Source organism: Trachurus japonicus, chromosome 18, assembly GCF_045865225.1.
Source record: "Trachurus japonicus isolate A0001 chromosome 18, Traja_1.0".
NCBI lineage: Eukaryota > Metazoa > Chordata > Actinopteri > Carangiformes > Carangidae > Trachurus > Trachurus japonicus.
The window spans coordinates 11377299-11396868 of NC_140924.1; the positions used below are offsets into that span (position 1 = coordinate 11377299).

Below are 19570 nucleotides of genomic sequence, written 5' to 3' on the forward strand. Positions count from 1 at the left end.
ATCTTGATAAAAAAAAAAATATATATATATTATATATATATATATATTTTTTTTTTAATGAATAAAAGATATTTTGTTATAGTTTTAACAGAAGAGCAGAGCAACAAGAGCTGATAATCAATTATCAATAACCAGACGAGAATTTTCAGCTTTTTCAATCAAATAACTTAAATATCTGAGCTGTTGATCAAACAGTTTGGTCTGTGGAGAACTGTGACGGAGATCCCTCATTATTTATTGATTAATTTATTAAAATCAATAACACTAACTAGGAAACTATCAGTGAGTGTTGTGTGCAGTTTCCAGCAGCGACCACTAGAGTTCACTGACGACACGTTACTGTGGTGACACTTCCTGAAGAAGGTAAATTTGTTTATTTTTATATTATTGGACGAAACTCTAATTATTTTTTATTTGCAGTAAATGTTTTCGTTTTATTTTTACTTTGTATCTTATTTATAATTCATCTGAGTTGTAAATGTTTCCTCTGTTTTCAATGTTTAATCATTTTAATAAGAAAATAGAAAATGTTAACTAAATTTTTTCAAAGAATCTTTAAAAAAGTAAAGTTTTTAAAAACGTATTAAAACATTTTAGAATAAAACATTAAAATTACAAACGGACAATTAACACAACAAAAAAATCTAGTCCACAGAGCAGCATCAGATTTGTTCGGTCCAGACACGTTTGTAATCAGAGATCAAAGTATCGGTCTTGTTAAAAGTTTAAGCAGCTAATTAAGTAATAGATTCTAATTGGTTCTTGATCGACCAATCAGACGTTACGACATCTTCCATCTGTCATCAGTGTTATTAGAGTTCGCTCCGACTCCACAGGATTCAGGAAGATTTGATACAAAACGTTAAAAAACAGAGAACAAATCCAGATGTTTTTATTTAGTGTTTGTTTTTTTTGTCTTGTTTTAATTGTGTCTTTTTGTTCTGCTTGTTGAATAAATAACGAAGTGTAAACAGAGAAGCTGCGACGTCGTCATCGTCTTTAGGAGAAAAACGGGTTCGTCTGTTCGGAGTGTGAAGACGAAATTAAACTGATTTAATTATGGAAGAAAAGAAAAAAACGACAGGAAGTAAAAACAGAGACGTCCGAAAATTTAAAATAAAAAAAATGTAGATTGTATTTTTTGTAATGAGGAAACCTGCTGATGCTCAAACACACACACATTCAATCTCATTCAGATCTGGATGAAAATAAAAAAATACTCCAAAGTTTCCACTCATTATAGGTTTGATATTTGTAGTATTTTTTAAAACCGACGGCTCCTGAACGCACCGTTTACCTCGAGTCGCTCCCGCTGATCTGAAATCTCTTAGATCACATTAAAACACACACTCACACTCCTGTTAAAATCCTTCAGTCCAGTGGAAACAGAAACAAATGAGTGTTTTAATAAAAAAGAAACTCTTTTTCTTTTTCCAGGTTTGTTTGTCTCCGACATTGAACACAACATCCTCCTCCTCTCTGGTCCCTAAACGCATCACGTCTGATATTTACAAAGAAAAAGAAAAAAAAAACAATAAAAATAATGATAACAACACAGGAATAAAAAATAAACTGAAGGTCAGACATGATTCCTCTTGGAAACAACTTAACAAAGTGCCATAAACCATCGCTCGTCTTGTTTTACACGTCCGTCTTAAAACAAACAACCGCTTTCAGAGAAATAAAAGAGTTATTGATCGTTATTAAAGGGATTAAAGGGAACATTTTGGCAAATTGGCCCATTGCCATAATCCCTATAGTCATAGCAGTAGGTTCGTTACCTTTAATTGTCGGTGCAAGCTATTTTTAGAACGGCGGAGCAGAGCCGTGAGCTGCTCAGAGCTACGCTACGGAGGCTCATGGGATTTCTTGGTTTCCCTCATCGAACTCATCAAATACACAATCCAACAACTCCAAAACGCTCTGGTGGACAAGTTGTGACCTGCACATTCACCACGCTATGAGATAATAACAGAATGTTACCAGACAGAGTTGTTTTAGAGGGAAATTCATGCAAAACAGCTGATGCGCGTTGCCTTCAGGGACAGTTTTTCATCAAGCAGTCTCTGTATTTACCTCTAAAACAACTCTGTCTGGTAACGTTGTGTTATTATCTCATAGCGTGGTGAATGTGCAGGTCACAACTTGTCCACCAGAGCGTTTTGGAGTTGTTGGATTGTGTATTTGATGAGTTTGATGAGGGAAACCAAGAAATCCCATAATGAGCCTCCGTAGCGTAGCTCTGAGCAGCTCACGGCTCTGCTCCGCCGTTCTAAAAATAGCTTGCACCGACAATTAAAGGTAACAAACCTACTGCTATGGCTATAGGGATTACGCCAATGGGCCAATTTGCCAAAACGTTGAACTATCCCTTTAAAACAAAACAACCTCGTTCAGAGAAACAGAAGAGTTATTGATCGTTATTAATCCTCTGATCTTTGTTTTGTTTGTTTTTTGTAGTTATTAAAATCTTTTAGTGTCAAATTCTCTTCTTGTTGATGTTTCTTTATTTCGTACTAAAAGATTTTTAACTTTCGAGCTTAGAGCCATGTTGTTTTTTATCATTCGGCTGATTTGCGATCAATAACTCTTTCGTTCTTTCGTCCGCTGCCTTTTCAAAGACGGACATGACGACGTTTCCTTTAGCCCCGCCCCCTCCCTCTTCTCTCTCTCCGTTTCCGTGGTCACGAGTGAAAAACAGGAGCAACAGGAGGTAAAAACTGATCCCACTTCAAGCTACAACAACAACTGAGTCCGAGTGCGCGTTACGTCCATTGGCGGCGGCGTTGTCGAGCGTCCGTCGTCCTTGGCAACAGCAACAGCAACCGATCCAATCAGAGGATCTCATTTGTCCGTGGAAGAGGGAAAAGGAAAAGGAAAAGGGGGCGGAGTCAGAAAGTGTTTTGGCTTCATCAGTTTAAACACGTCAGTTCAGAAGAAGCTCCGCCCCCGCTCCACTCATCAAGCTCCGCCCACAAAACGCCATAGCAACACGCCACGCCGCAACACGCCATAGCAACACGCCCCTCGCTCCTAGTCGGGCATGTCGATGCAGAGTTTCGGCGGCGGGACGAAGTACTTCCCGGGGCTCTGCGTGATGACGACGCCGGTCTTCTTGTGGAACATGGGCGCGATCTTGGGCGGCGGCTCGGGGACGGGCAGGTCCTCGGCCGCCTCGGGGTCCTCGCTGCGCTGCAGGTCGTACGACACGTTGCCGTACTCGCGCAGGAAGGGGAGGAGCTCCAGCAGGAAGTGGCAGAAGTCTTTGCGGATACCGAACCACCCTGAAGGACGAGAGGAGAGAGAGAGAGAGAGAGAGATGTTTATGTTAAAGCTCCTTCAGAATAAAGGTAGATATTTGTATTAGAGCTCCTTCAAAATAAAGGTATATGTTTCTATTAAAGCTCCTTCAAAATTAAAGTAGATGTTTGTGTTAAAGTTCCTTCACAATAAAGGTAGATGTTTGTATTAGAGCTCCTTCAAAATAAAGGTAGATGTTTATATTAAAGCTCCTTCAAAATAAAGGTAGATGTTTGTGTTGGAGCTCCTTCAAAATAAAGGTAGATGTTGATATAGAAGCTCCTTGAAAATAAAGGTAGATGTTTGTATTAGAGCTCCTTCAAAATAAAGGTAGATATTTGTATTAGAGCTCCTTCAAAATAAAGGTATATGTTTCTATTAAAGCTCCTTCAAAATAAAAGTAGATGTTTGTATCAGAGCTCCTTCAAAATAAAGGTAGATGTTTCTATAAAAGCTCCTTCAAAATAAAGGTAGATGTTTCTATAAAAGCTCCTTCAATATAAAGGTAGATGTTTGTATCAAAGCTCCTTCAAAATAAAGGTAGATGTTTGTATTAAAGCTCCTTCAAAATAAAGGTAGATGTTTGTATCAAAGCTCCTTCAAAATAAAGGTAGATGTTTCTATAAAAGCTCCTTCACAATAAAGGTAGATGTTTCTATAAAAGCTCCTTCAGAATAAAGGTAGATGTTTATGTTAACGTTTCTTCAAAATAAAGGTAGATGTTTGTATTAAAGCTCCTTCAAAATAAAGGTAGATGTTTGTGTTAAAGCTCCTTCAGAATAAAGGTAGATGTTTATGTTCAAGTTTCTTCAAAATAAAGGTAGATGTTTGTATTTAAGCTCCTTGAAAATAAAGGTAGATGTCTGTCTTAAAGCTCCTTCAAAATAAAGGTAGATGTTTGTATTAAAGCTCCTTGAAAATAAAGGTAGATGTTTGTATTAGAGCTCCTTCAAAATAAAGGCAGATGTTGATATAGAAGCTCCTTCAAAATAAAGGTAGATGTCTGTCTTAAAGCTCCTTCAAAATAAAGGTAGATGTTTGTATTAAAGCTCCTTCAAAATAAAGGTAGATGTTTGTATTAGAGCTCCTTCAAAATAAAGGTAGATGTTTCTATTAAAGCTCCTTCAAAATAAATGTTACAATTAAAGCTCCTTCAAAATAAAGGTAGATGTTTCTATTAAAGCTCCTTCAAAATAAATGTTACAATTAAAGCTCCTTACACAATAGAAGTACATGTTTTGGATAAAGCTCCCTTCAAAATAAAAGTTGATGTTTCTATTAAAGCTCCTTAAAACCTGTCGCCAGGACTTCCTGTGACTTTGTGATGTCACAACGAAGCAGAGAAGCTGAGAGAGGAGATGGTTTATAAACGTTATAAACGTGTTTGCATGTGTTTCCTTCAGCGAACTGAGCCCTCTGAGCCACCGTAGCCTTTAACACCTTTACATAAAGTGGCGGCGGCGCCTTTAAACACTCACAGTGGTTTCCTCCTTTCTGGCCGAAGGTCGTGGCCATGAGTGTGAGCAGCGAGAGCCAGAGGGGGACGAACACACACACGTAGCTCAGGCTGTTGTGCCCGTCCAGCTTGTGAACGAGGAGGATCTGAAACATGAAGTAAAAATAAAAATGACTTCACCAAATAAATATACATGTTTATAAATAAAGTTTTTTATTTTTGAACTAGTGCTTCCTGGTAGAAATAACTTTTCAGAGAAGTGAAGAAGAGGAGGCTACGTTATCTATATCTGACACGACGATAAATAAAACCGTTGCATGTCGACGGGTCGGATGACACGCGAACGCACCTCGAAGGTGAGAAGCGGCACGACGATGGTCATCCAGCTGATCGCCATGGTGATGTGCGTGCGGCGCTGCTCGGCGATGATGTCGATGGAGCGGAGGAAGAGCACGGACCAGATGATGTAGTAGAGGACGACAAGGCACAGGAAGGACATGAGGATCCACAGGGGGACGCACACCACCTACACACACACACACACACACACACACACAGGAGTTACAATCATCAGCAATAATCATTATAAAATAATAATAATAAAACAAATCAACCCTCAACCAGGCAATGTGCAAAACAAGTACTGAGGTCATGAGGATATAAGGTGGTCTGATATAAAAGTATTGATAAGTAAAGTGACTATGGTGTAAAAATATTGCAACGTAAGTGACAATGATATAAATATAAGTGTAAATAATATAAATACTACTACTGCAGGTGTGCATGAAATAAGAATATTGTGATGTAAAGTGACCATTGATATAAAAATAATGCAAAGTAAGTGACAATGATATACGTAAATATTAGGGGTGTCAACAATAATCGATTCGGCGATGCATTGCAATGCGGGACATGCACGATTCAGCATCGATGCGGCAACGTGCCATAATCGATTATGTCACTGTTTATTTTCTGGCCTCAAATAAAGTTGTGAAGTTTCAATTACCTCCGGGGGCGTTTCCGGAGCAACGACATGCGCAACCTGTAGCTACAGGCTAAGCGCAGCACCAGCAGTAGCAGTGTTGCCGCTGGCTTTCTTTTTCCTTTTTTTAAAAACCGCGGTCGGGTTGAGAATTAATTAATTAACGCTCATGAGTCCGGCCGTGACGGGTCCGAGATTCAACAAGCCGGTCGGGTTTTACCGTTACTACAGGCAACATGCCCGTTTATCACCAAGAAACACAGTAGAGGAGGGGGAGTGACTGAGCTCAGGCTGTGTAAGACGGGGGGGGTCTCTGATGCAGAGAGAGAGAGAGACCTGCCGTGCCGTGTGCAAAAAACAAAAACAAGAAGTGTCACGACTTCCTGTATCTGGCCCTTCAAAATAAAAGCCCCATAGTCTTTCATATAGTTCAGTCATATTGATTTTGAGTTAATATTGACAAGACACAGCTCCAAAGGTTGTTTTTTTTTCCTGCGACCAATCAAGCAATGAAATTTTGGTCGGCTAATTTTTGGGGGCAGCCCTAGAAGTGATTTATGTTTTCTTTTTCAGGTTTGAAAATCCCATATCCAATACCCTGTACCATTCAATTTTATTTTATTGAATGACATGTCAAAGATACAGGAGAGTGATAATACATAGCAGCCGATAAAATCTGTTGTTCAATATCTCATGACTGATGAAAAATTTGCCGTGTTGTGTGCAGTAGAATTTTGATGCATCGCAATGCATCGGAGAATCGAATCGAATCGAATCGTTACCTGCTGAATCGTAATCGAATCGAATCGTGAGGGCAGTGCCAATGTAGCCAGGCTAGCGCCGCCTACTGGTTCCGGCAAATTTCATTTGCCTCAACCATGTAGTCAGGAAACTAGCAATGCGTTTCGGTTTGCTCCGTCCGCCAGAGCGGACGGACCAATCAGCGAACAGACGGGTAAGTGAAGGCGATGACGTTGAACTCAAGCGCTCAAGATTAACCTATGAGCTTAACCGGTGTATAGCACACGTGACCACCAAGCAGCAGCGATTAGTTGAAGCAAATGTAAGCAACCGCCTCCCGGAAGCAAACGAATCCCTATGGCTCGTGTTCAGACGCTTTTTGAAATGTAATGAAATAAGCGGCTGATGCATCAGGCTAGTGCCAATGCACACCCCTAGTAAATATAGATATGAATGGGAGTTCCGGTTCCGCTACTGAGGGGATGGCAGCCTAAACTTCTAGCTCCCGCAAGGTTTTACAATTTAACCCCCAAAAACCTTGATTTTGTCAATCCTGGTGGGCATTTCTAAAAATAATGAAGAAAGGGGTTACTACTAGAAGTGGACTAAGCATGGCTCTGGCAGAAGAAGATCCAGACTGGAGGCACAGCCGAAGCAGCTCTCCAGACCAGCTAAACCCACGTGAGGAACATGGCCCCGAAGCTAGCCTGAATAGCATCCTCGACGAAATCCGTGCATTTAGAAGAGACAACGGGGCGCAACTCTCCGACATCAAACAGGAATTAAAGAGGGCAAACGACAGACTGGATGAAGTAGAGGGGAGAGTAGATGAAACGGAGACCGTGCTTCAAGCAACATCAACGTTAGTCAAGCGGCTAACACTGCGCCAGGCTAATTTGGAAGCGAGACTGATTGACCAGGAGGCTCGAGCGCGGAGAGACAACCTGCGGATTTACGGAATACCCGAAGACAAAGAAGGCACCGACATGGCTGGCTTTCTGGATAAGTTGCTGAAAACTTCACTCAACCTGCCGCATGACCGAGACCTCAAAATTGAGCGGGCACACCGAGCTCTGGCTCCGAAGCCCACCGGCTCACAGGCAAAACCTCGCTCCATAGTGGTCAGGTTTGGCAGCTGGCGGACCAAAGAGGATGTGATAAAGAGAGCATGGCAGAAAAAGGAGGTGTTCTGCGACAACGTTCGTTTCTATGTCGACCATGACTTTCCCCCTGAAGTGCAAAAGAAACGCGGCGAATACACCGAGGCCAAAAAGATGTTGAAAGCAAAACGAATCAAGTTTCAGACGCCGTATCCTGCAAAGATGCGGATCTTTTATGAAGACGGCACCCGGCTATTCGAGAGCGCTGCGGAGGCTACGAGGGACATGTCGGCGCGAGGGTTTCCAGTTACGGTGGTAAAGACCCCCTCCACACCGGACCAAGAGGAGATCCAGCTCCTGTCCACCTGGCAGGTGGCGAGGGGACGGAGAGACCAGGTCGGAAATCAGGAGCCTGCCGCTGCAGTTTCATTGGTTTCTCATTTTAAAGACAGACTCAAGGAGTTCAGAAGACAGCCCTCCCAAGACACTAACTGATCATTGATGGATCATATCTTCGCACTTATCAGATAAGTCTTTTTTGAAACATGTAGCTTGCACTTCATGTAACTTGCATTTTACGTGCAGAAGTCTGCCATAACTTTGCTTCACCTGGCCCAGACCCATGTCTGATCACAGTCTATACTTCTATTTTTTTATTGTTTAATCAGATGAACGGGGCTTATTAGGCGAGTCATCCTCGATTTGCCCCTTTTCTTTTCTTTTACTTTATTTGGACACTGGCTGAAGCGCTGCCACATCTCAGGGCCCCACCGCTGCGACGTGGGACGTTCCCTTACGAGGGCTTTGACTTTACAAGGTCCCGCAGGGCTTCTTTGAAGCGAGCCCCAGCATCGGAAGCAACGGTTCTGAACTGCTCCGGTGATGTTTTGTTTCAGACTGTTCTATACTGTTCTTTGTTTGTGTTCGTCGGGAAAGATAGGTTTAGTAACGTTATACGTACGTCCAGGTATCCCAGGAGAGATTTGTGGGTGTGTTACAGTAAATGTGGACCACAGTGATAGATAATGAACAGGCAAACCCTTAAAGTGATCTCATTTAATGTGAATGGGATCTTAAATCCAGCTAAGAGGAGGCAGATACTAACAAAAATGAAAAGGGAGAATGCGCAGATTGTGCTATTACAAGAGACGCACCTCACCCCACTGGAGCACGAAAAACTTAAAAGAATGGGTTTTTCAAGGGTATACTACTCATCTTATAAATCAGGTCACAGGAGGGGTGTAGCAACCTTGATTTCACAACAAATACCATTTGAACAGGTCTCAGAGACATCTGACAAGGAAGGGAGATATGTAGTAGTCACAGGGAAAATACATGATGTAATTATAACAATTTGTAATGTTTATGCTCCCCCTGGAAGTAATTTTGCTTTTTATAGAAACATATTTGATTTGATGATGAAGGACACAGGGGTTGTCATATGTGGAGGTGATTTTAATATCCGTCTCAATCCAAAACAGGATTCATCCAAAAACCCAGCTACTACGCTGTTACATAGGAAAATTAATGCCTTAATAACAGAGCTTGGCATTTTGGATTTGTGGAGAGACTTCTATCCATCCGGCCGTGACTATACTTTTTATTCACATCCACATGATGCTTATTCCAGAATAGATTATTTTTTTATATTAAAGAGAGACCGTCATCGAATTCGCGATTGTGATATTGGATGCATTGATCTATCTGACCATGCCCCCCTCTCCTGCACTGTAGATATTATTGATAACCCGGTAGAACTTTGTGGAGGTTGAATACAAGTATCCTAAATAATCCGAGATTTAAAACCCAAATGAGAGAGGAAATAAAAAGATTTCTCGAGGAAAATGATAACGGCGAGGTTGATTCAGCTACAGTATGGGATACTTTAAAAGCTGTTATTAGAGGGAGAATAATATCATTCTGTGCCTATGAAAAGAAACAAAAACAATTAAGATTGATAGATCTTAATAAAGAACTGAAAAATCTTGAGACACAACATAAAAGAGAACAAAAACCAGAAATACTAACTAAAATAAAAGCAGTTAGAAACGAAATAAATCTAATATATACACAGGAAATTGAAAAAAAGATGTTATTCACAAGACAAACTTATTATGAGTCTGGAGCAAAATCACTTAAAATCCTGGCAAGAAAACTGCAAAAGCAACGAGCAGACAACACGATATACAAAATAAGGGATATAGACTCTAACACTATACAGTACAAACAAGAAGAAATACAAAGAACTTTCAGAAAATACTATAAGCGCTTGTATACACAACCCCAATTAGAAGGTGATCAGCAAATTGATGACTTTTTAAAATCTCTCAATTTACCATCTATATCTCAAGAACAAAACGAAATATTAACGGCCCCTATAACTGAGATAGAGCTAACTAAGGCCATCTCCACCCTAAAATCAAACAAATCACCTGGCCCGGACGGCTACTGCTCAGAGTGGTACAAGGCATTTAAAGCTGAGCTAACGCCAATCCTTCTCCGAGCTTGTAATACCACATTAACAGATGCTAAAATGCCCCCATCTTGGAATGAGGCGGTGATTTCCGTTATTCCTAAGGAGGGAAAAAATAAATTAGAGTGCGGTTCATACAGACCCATCTCGGTGTTGAATGTTGACTACAAACTTTATGCAACCGTCCTCGCCAGAAGACTGGACAAAGTTCTTCCTCAGCTTATACACAACGATCAGACCGGATTTATCTCACAAAGACAGACTCACGATAACATTAGGCGATCATTACATGTATTACATCATATCCAAAAGAATAATATTGAAGCCTGCTTAGTTAGTATAGATGCCGAGAAGGCCTTTGACTCGGTAAGTTGGCCTTTCTTATACAAAGTTTTAGAAAGATTTGGCTTGGACAACATTTTTATTGGAGGGATCCGTACATTATATAACAAACCATCGGCTCGGATAAAAATAAATGGATATCTTTCCGATACCATTACACTGGAACGGGGCTCGAGACAGGGATGTCCAATTTCACCCCTGTTATTTGCACTTTATATAGAGCCCCTAGCCTTGTGGATAAGACAGACTCAGAATATTAAAGGCATTTGCATTAACAGAGAAGACCACAAGGTGGCGCTATACGCCGATGACGTGTTGGTTTATTTAAGTAACCCTCCTAATTCACTCCCCAAACTAATGACCGTCCTAGAAAAATTTGGTAATTACTCAGGATATAAATTAAATATACAAAAGACACAAATTTTGACCATTAACTATCAACCCACAAAGCAACTTAGAGAGAAATTTCACATTAACTGGGATCAAAAGTCGTTAAAATATCTCGGAATAAACCTGCCGAAAAGAATTCAAACACTGGCAGAGATAAATTATGGCCCCCTCTTAACGAAAATTAAAGACGACATACACAGATGGAACTCAATTTCTTTTCTTAGTCTTAGTCACAGAATTGACTCTGTAAGAATGAATATTCTCCCACGATATCTCTACTTATTTCAGGCACTCCCTGTAGAAATTTCCCCAAAACAATTTTCTGAACTGAATAAGATTATTTCCAGATTTATTTGGCAGGGTAAAAAACCCAGGGTTAGATTTAAGACATTACAACTCCCAAAAGAGCAGGGGGAATGTCACTACCTAATTTTAAAGATTATTTTTATGCAGCTCAGATTAGACCCCTAATTAATTTGTGTAACCCATCCTTTCAAGCTAGATGGAAAGATATAGAACTCTCAAGTCTAGTTGATCCCCCAATACAAGCAGCACTACCTCACAAACATTTGGGAGGACTTGTAGATAAGATACAGAACCCATGGATCAAAGTGCAGTTAAAAATCTGGAATATGATAAAAGATGAGTACAAATTAAGTAACAAATTACAAATAATTCAATGGTGTGCTTACGATCCGGAGTTTAAGGCTAACGCAATAGATAAAGGATTTAAATCATGGATTTCGAAAGGGATAACGACATACTATTCTCTTACAGAAAAGGGACAATTTAAAAGCTTTGATAGGTTGAAGGAAGACTATAACCTGGACAGAACTGAATTCTTTAGGTTCCTCCAGGTACGTAGTCGTTTTGAAAATATCAGAAAGGAAACAGACCTTAATGACCCCATATCAAAAATTTTTACTGATGCTTATCAAAAAAAATCAAACAAGGGTGTCATCTCCAGAATTTATAAAGGCCTATTGTCTAAAAAGTCCCACAATACAGATTATGTTAGGAAAAAATGGGAGAGAGAGGGTAGTCTGTTAATATCTGAAGAGGATTGGCTTAACATTTGCCAATCCCAGTGGAAATGCACCAGCTCTCATTCATGGCGAGAGTTCGGTTGGAAGTGTATGATCCGTTTCTTTATTACACCTAAACAAAAGGCACATTTTACTGGAGGGGAAGCTACGTGCTGGAGGCAATGTGGACACCGGGAGCCAATCACTGGCATATTTTTTGGGAATGCCCAGTGGTTAAATCCTTCTGGGCAGAGCTTCATAAAGTATTAAGTGGTCTATTTAACACTAATTTGCCTATGCAGTTTTCCACATTATTTTTAGGAAATTTTGATTTACATGTCAGGAAAGCTGATGAATACTTATTTGATATTTTGATAACCGCTGGTAAAAAAGCAGTTACAAGACATTGGTTGGTCCCCGATCCACCCACAATACAGGAGTGGATAAGTATCGTAAATGACATTTACCTTATGGAAAGGATTACCCTCTCCCTCCGCCTTCAAAAAATCATATTTACTAAAAGGTGGGCCAAGTGGGTTAAATATGCCGGTCTTGAACAGACAGAAGTACGGAATGGGTGACCTTGCAATGCTGTTTTTTTTCTTTCCTTATTATTTTATTTTATTCTTATTTTTTTTATTGTTTTGTTGGAATTTAGGATTAATCTGTACCACTCATACTTTACTTCAAAACTGCCTGGTAGACATTTCTTTATTTGCTCTTTTATGTAGGCCTATCTCTCCCAGTTTGTTCAAAGTTTTTAGATGTAATTCATTTACCTTTGTGTACTTTGTTTATTGTTTTATACACACATTAAAAAAAAAATGTAATTGTGAGTGGCAGAAGTAACATTGTATGTTCCTTGAAAGTAATTACTGTATTGTAATGCTCTCACAAAATAAAAATAAAAAATGTCAAAAAAAAAAAATATAGATATGAATATAAATATACTAATAGAGCAGTCAACAGTGAAACAGGGCGTAGAGTTTCATGTCAAGTGGAGCGGATCTGAGAGGAGGAAGCAGGAGCGAACACACGGTGTAGAGTTTGATCAATCAGGACCCATGAGTGGTAGCAGTACTAGTAGTAATAGTGGTTGTAGTAGTAGTACTAGTAGTAGTATCAGTGTGTGTCTCACCAGCCAGGGCCAGTTGATGATCCTGTCCAGCTTCAGAGCGATGAAGATGAACTGGAGGATGTTCACTGAACACAGCACCTCCAGCTGAGGAGAGAGAGAGAGAGAAAGATCATATAAACAGATTCATCTCCTGATGATCTGATAACGAGACCAGTTCAGAGGAAGGAAGTGAATCAAGAACTGGTTCTAATCTGTTGATATCGTTTCTCCTTCTTACTGAACGACGCCTCTACTTTATTTCACTGTAACTGCGTGTGACTAAAATATCTCGTCTGAGACTCTGAACAGGAGAGAGGTTCACACACTAAACAAACAGGAACTGAACGTTCAGTCACTTTTATTCAATAGAACAATCGTTAACTTGTAAAGGATCAATAAATCAGAATGTGATTTTTATCAAAAAAATAAATAAATAAATAAATATTGTTTGAGCTCAGAAATAAAAATGTCAAATGATATTTAATAGTTTTTTTGGGTGTGATTTGATGTGAATGGAAGTGACTGTGTTAAATCAGCAGATCAATCACTGATCCATGAGTTATATTGATCATTGTACCATTTATTGATCATTTAGTGACAAACTTTGTGACTTTGAATCATTAAATCAATACAACATGTTGTTGATGATGAAACTTGTTGTTGTGAAGCTTCTTCGTGATAAAATGTGTTGTTGTCACTGTGAACCTGCAGCGACCCGAGTCTGATCAATAATGAAATAAATATATTAAATGATTTAATTAAATAAAATGAGTGCGTTTCCTTTTACCTCCAGCGAGCGGTCGTGTCTGAAGCCCCAGACGCACGCCGCCACGGAGACGGGCGAGACGAAGAAGAGCGGCATGAAGACGAGCAGCCAGAAGTAGTTGCCCCTGGCGACGCGGTCGCACACCAGCACCTCGAACATGAGCAGCAGCACGTGAAGCCCCACGGCGATCAGCATGGCCTTGAACTCAACACACGTCTCCCCCTCCGCCCTGAGGGAATCGAACAGGAACACACAGCAACATCAGACTCATTGTTTACAGGATTACAGACGATTAAGAGGAAGAATAAAGGGAGATAGATACAAAAATACTATAAAGGGATAGTTCAACATTTTGGCCCATTGCCATAATCCCTATAGTCATAGAGTAGGTTTGTTACCTTTAATTGTCGGTGCAAGCTATTTTTAGAACGGCGGAGCAGAGCCGCAAGCTGCTCAGAGCTACGCTACGGAGGCTCATGGGATTTCTTTGGTTTCCCTCATCAAACTCATCTTTAGAGGTAAATTCATGCAAAACTGTTGATGCGCAGTCGCGTCAACGCGTTTTTCAGCAAACAGTCTCTGTATTTCCCTCTAAAACAACTCTGTGTGGTAACGTTGTGTTATTATCTCATAGCGTGGTGAATGTGCAGGTCACAACTTGTCCACCAGAGCGTTGTGGAGTTGTTGGATTGTGTATTTGATGAGTTTGATGAGGGAAACCAAGAAATCCCGTTAGCCTCCGTAGCGTAGCTCTTAGCAGCTTGCCGTTCTGCTCCGCCGTTCTAAAAATATCTTGCACCGACAATTAAAGGTAACGAACCTACTGCTATGACTATAGGGATTATGGCAATGGGCCAATTTGCCAAAATGTTGAACTGTCCCTTTAAGGCATATACATGCTGGAGAAAGTCGAATTCCAATTGCATTATCTGGGTGTCTTGGAGTTGGAGAACTCCAATATTAGTCGGACTAACGCGTTTACGTGGACTCCAACTTGTCCAGTTGTAGTCGGATTGAGAAAATAATTCGGTTTTCAAAGTGTCATTGAGTGTGTGTGTGTGTGTGTGTGTGTATGTGTGTGTGTGTGTGTGTGTGTGTGTGTGTGTGTGAAGAGACACCAGTGTTGTGATAACATTGTATCCCAGGGTGATTCCCACCCCTAATAATAATATAATAATAACCATCTCTATACAGCCAGCTGCTTGACATAGTTACACAAAAAGATCCATAAATCAATAAAACCAGTCTGAATAACAGTAGAACTGGTATCTAAATGTAAATGTTTGGTGTGTGTGTGTGTTAGTGTGTGTGACTGACCTGTACTGGGGGTTGTGGGCCCAGACCCCGGTGCCGACCGAGGCCCCGAAGATGACGAGCAGCTTCCAGAGCCATATGGGCGTGAAGACGGCCCAGTAGCTCCACTGGATGACGCCGTCCAGCCGCAGGGACAGGAGGACGGAGAAGAGCAGCAGGCACGAGTAGATCAGGAACTTACTGAGGACACGGAGACAAAGACACTTTAAATATAATTATATGGTAGTGAGACCTGCTGTGTAGCTTCATTTATCCACTCAGGTGAGTCAGTGCCCGGGCAGCTGTTGTCAAGGCAAATTTCGAAAATGGTCAAAATGTCAGAAATTCAGTCATCTAAACAAAAATCTGATAATACATAAATTGCATCTTGACAGCATGGAAATGTTGGTGGTTTGTTTTTAACTCTAAGTGTTTTGCTTCATAAGAGAAAATCTGATGTTTAAAATGCCACTCTTACATTAACTGCAGTTGTTCCCATGAGAGCAGAATTCAAAATGTTCTCAAAAATTCAGTTTTTGAGATAAAATTCTGATATTTGCTAAACTTCATCAACCATAAGTCCAGAATATTGTCTTTTTTTCAGGAAGATTGAAAATGTATTTAGCAAGAATTTGATGGTATATGTTTTCAGTAGTACTGTTTACAGTCAAACGTTTTCATGCACTGTAGGCTCAATTTTTGATAAATCAAAAATCCGAGAAACAAGTTTTGTGGAGGACGGTCTGGAGATGCTCTGTAGCAAGTTTGGTGTCAATTGAGCAAAAATTGTGGGAGGAGATACATTTTAAAAGTTTTACAGTTATTGAAAAAAACAGAGTGATGGACTTCATAATTTGTAATGAGTTTAAGTGGACAAAAGTTTCAGCAGTATTGAGGCTACATTGTGGTGAAGTTTCAACACTGTAGCATCTACCGTTGGTTTGGTAGGAATTTTTAAAGTTTTTAAATTTAAATGCTTATTGGAGTTGAGTAAATCTGGCATGGGGTTGGACATTTCTGTAATGTTTGGTGAGTTTTCGCCCTTGGGAAGTATGACTTCCTCGGAAGAAGAAAGAAAGAATTCCTAGGAATACAATAGGGCCCGGACCCTAATAAAATAACAACGAGGGGCGTATCAGTGAAATGTAAATGTTTAAACAGAGGGAGGGACGGAGAGATAAAGATGGACAACATGAGACAAGCAGTTTGGATCCTGGAGGGGAAGATGTTAATTAATCAATAATTAACATTTATTATGAATAGACCAGAAGGTAAAAGACGAGAGCGTGGTGAAGGTTTAATGTGAAGTTATAAACTGTATCTGTCCTGCAAACCGTCAAAACACTGAACACATGATGCAGGAGCTGATCAGATGTATTGATTGAGTCGTTTGACAGATTCTCCTCAACTACAGTATGTCGTCAATAATTTTAGGCTTAGTTTGAGAAAATTTGTCAAAACGTTTGACTTTATCTGATAAAATGCGAATATTTAACGTGATGTGTTTGTCTTTTGGACTGAGCATCAAACACAATAAGACATATCAGCTGACTTGTTATTGAAACAGCTGACTTGTTATTGACTACTTGATCAGTGTTAGTAGAAACACAACTCAAACCTTTAATTAATTACAGCTTAACACTTCCTTCAGAAATTGGTTATGCATCTTTCGTGCTATCCTTTCATTATTTATTTATCTATTTACCGTATTAGTTAATTAGCAACCATCCTTTAACCAGTTATTATTATTTTTAATGAGTTAGATGTCTTTCCTCCCTCTCCTTTTTTAAACTGTTGCTGTTTCGGGCACCTGAATCTACCTACAGGAGATAAATAAAAGGTTTCAATCAATAAATCTATCAATTACTGTATTAATGACGTCATTATTACGTAGTTTTAACAATCACATCACTGCTACCGGGCCTTGTTAGCCGGTTAGCCGCTTTAGCCTCCTCTAATCTTTACTTTACAGTTTCACACCAACTGTTTAACTACTAAACACACATGTAAACATCTTTATGTACATTAAATATAAACTTATATCACATGTTTTGTCCAGTAAAAGGAGCAGAAACAGTAAAAGGCAGCGCTGTGGAGCTACATAGCCTGCTAGCCTGTTAGCCTCGGTGCTAACTGTCAGCTAACTGCCGTTACCTCGGGTTGAAGTCCTGAAACAAGCCTCGTAAATTCATGATGCAACGAGAAAAAGTCCCGTTAACTCGTTAACATCAGTTTCCCGCCGTCGTTAACGGATTCACCGCCCGGTTGGTAACACACACATCGTTGTAATTCGGCTGCGAGTTGAGCGTTTCGCCTCAGTTTCATTACGAGCTCCGTGTGTTTTGGTTTTTAGTTTTTTTTCCTCTCGGAAATGACGTAATGACGTAAAGACGGACGAAAATGACGTGTCGGAATTTTCTATTTTTTATTTAACAAAACCACAGTAAAGTATAATTTTGTCATTCTTTTTGTTTTGTTTTTCTCTCTCAAAATAATAGATATAATGTTGGTAACCTTTTTATTCTATTGGGGAAATGTCACATCCACAAAGCTTTTTTTTTTTTTTAACAAACTTTATTATCACAATTGAAACATACAAACATGACATTATACAAACATGAAACAACACTGAAGTACAGAGAGTGCATAATACATATAGCAGAACTTGATAAAAATAAGTAAATGAAAGAAGAAAAAAGAAATAATAAATAAATAGATAAATGAATAAAAATTAAAAATACAATGTATCCCGATGCATAACCAAAAGGATAATTATAGGGTTGGAGTTAAGATGTCCAAAACATGTCATTTATGTTGTTTTTAAAAAGCTAAGATGTCCAAAACATGTCATTTATGTTGTTTTTAATTGAACTGAAACTTTATTTTGGGTCTCTGAAATATATTGAGGATAATAATAAGAAATGTTTATCAGCCCGTCAATTTTATTCTGAATACCTTATATACCTCACAAGCCTCTCTTATTCCTATATATTTATTTTATTCTATTATTTATTTATTTCATGATCTTTTATTATTTTATATTGTTTGTTACTATTCTTTTTTTGTTGCTTATTTCATGTTTGTCTCATTTGTGTCTTGCAGTATGGAAATGTATTGTATACCTACTGTTCATTGTTGAAAATGATTTTTTCTTTTATATTTTCTGTAACATCTGACTATATATATATATATATATATATATATATATCCTGTCAAATAAATCTGCAGTAGAAATCCAACTTTCTGTGTATGAAGAAATTGTTTCTTGTGTAGTAGTACAAAACTTCAAACATTAGTCCAAGTTGTCTTTTATTACATTTTTCCCCATGAACAAACACAATGAAGTAGACGTTTTTGAACTACACTGAACTTTGAGAGTTTTCCAGCAATGGGACAATTTTATGGTAATCAGACAGGGTTGTTTTTATTGAAAAAAGAAACTGAGAGAAGAGTTTCGGTGTCTGGAGCTGCTTGTGTCAGTCTATAATGTTTCCATGTGGGATTTGGGGGCCTCCCGAGCAACTGCAAATCTGCAGCAAAAATGTACATTTATGAAAATAGAAATGTGAGTAAGCGAAGTTTCCAGGTTAAAAAAAAAGATCAAACCATGTTGGCTGATCTGAGTCAGTCTCCAGTGTGGAGAGACTGAGATTTAAAGGGATAGTTCAATATTTTGGCAAATTCGCCCATTGCTATAATCCTCATAGTCATAGCAGTACGTTAATTACATTTATTTATCAGTGCATGTTGTTTTGAGAGAGAGAGGCACAGAAATGCGGCACACGAAACTTTTGGTTTTCCCTAAATACACAATTCAACTCCAAAACGCTCTTGTGGAAAAGTTGTGACTCTGCACCTCTCTCTCTCAAAACAACATGCACTGACAAATAAATGTAATTAACGTACTGCTATGACTATAGGGATTATGGCAATGAATTTGCCAAAATGTTGAACTATAACTTTAACCAGTTCGTAACAGAATCAGATGAATCAGAGAGCAGAGATCAGTTTTGTTGAGTTTGTGCTCATAGTCTGTGTTCATTAATATCTCTATCTCCAACAGGGGGAAGTAGGAGGATCAATGCTTTTTTTCCCCCCTGCTCGTTGCCATGGTGAATCTCTTATCTGAGGGCTTCTTATCGCCACGTATGTGACCTTAAAGGGATAGTTCACCCAAAATTCAAATTTCAGCAGCACTGCATGTCCATATGACGGTAGTGAACGGAGCTCACTTTTCTTTGTCCAAAAAGACACACCAAAAAACATCCAAATACCTCCATACTGCTCGTCTGTAATGTCCCTCTTGTATTGAAGCCCCAACATAAATTAAATAAGTCTATATTTTAAGCTTGTTTGTAGCGGAAACTCCCAGAACTGCTCTTCCTGGTCCGTCCAAATCTCGCGCGATTTGCATTGACACCCAGTTCACGGTACATAATGAGTGAAATTTCAATTTTGAGTGAACTATCCCTTTAACTCAGGTCAGATTAACTCAGATTAGCTGGAATTTACTGTTCTTCTGATCTTCTCAGAAACTGAAAACAGATCAGCATCAGTTTTCAGGTTTAACGGAGCCTGTAAAACC

The 19570-nt window shown here is 39.2% G+C and overlaps 1 protein-coding gene across 1 annotated transcript; it reads right to left on the reverse strand.

Annotated features, from left to right (window-relative positions):
* Positions 1-2998: 2998 nt before the first annotated feature.
* On the reverse strand, positions 2999-17340 carry tmem185a (transmembrane protein 185A). Its single transcript, XM_085759807.1, has 7 exons — positions 17140-17340; positions 15010-15186; positions 13714-13921; positions 12948-13031; positions 5106-5282; positions 4779-4902; positions 2999-3284 (listed from the first exon to the last, which is right to left on the reverse strand). The coding sequence occupies exons 1-7, from the start codon at positions 17175-17177 to the stop codon at positions 3034-3036; spliced, it is 1059 nt and encodes a 352-aa protein (XP_085615933.1). The 5' UTR covers positions 17178-17340; the 3' UTR covers positions 2999-3033.
* Between the last annotated feature and the right edge of the window lie 2230 nt (positions 17341-19570).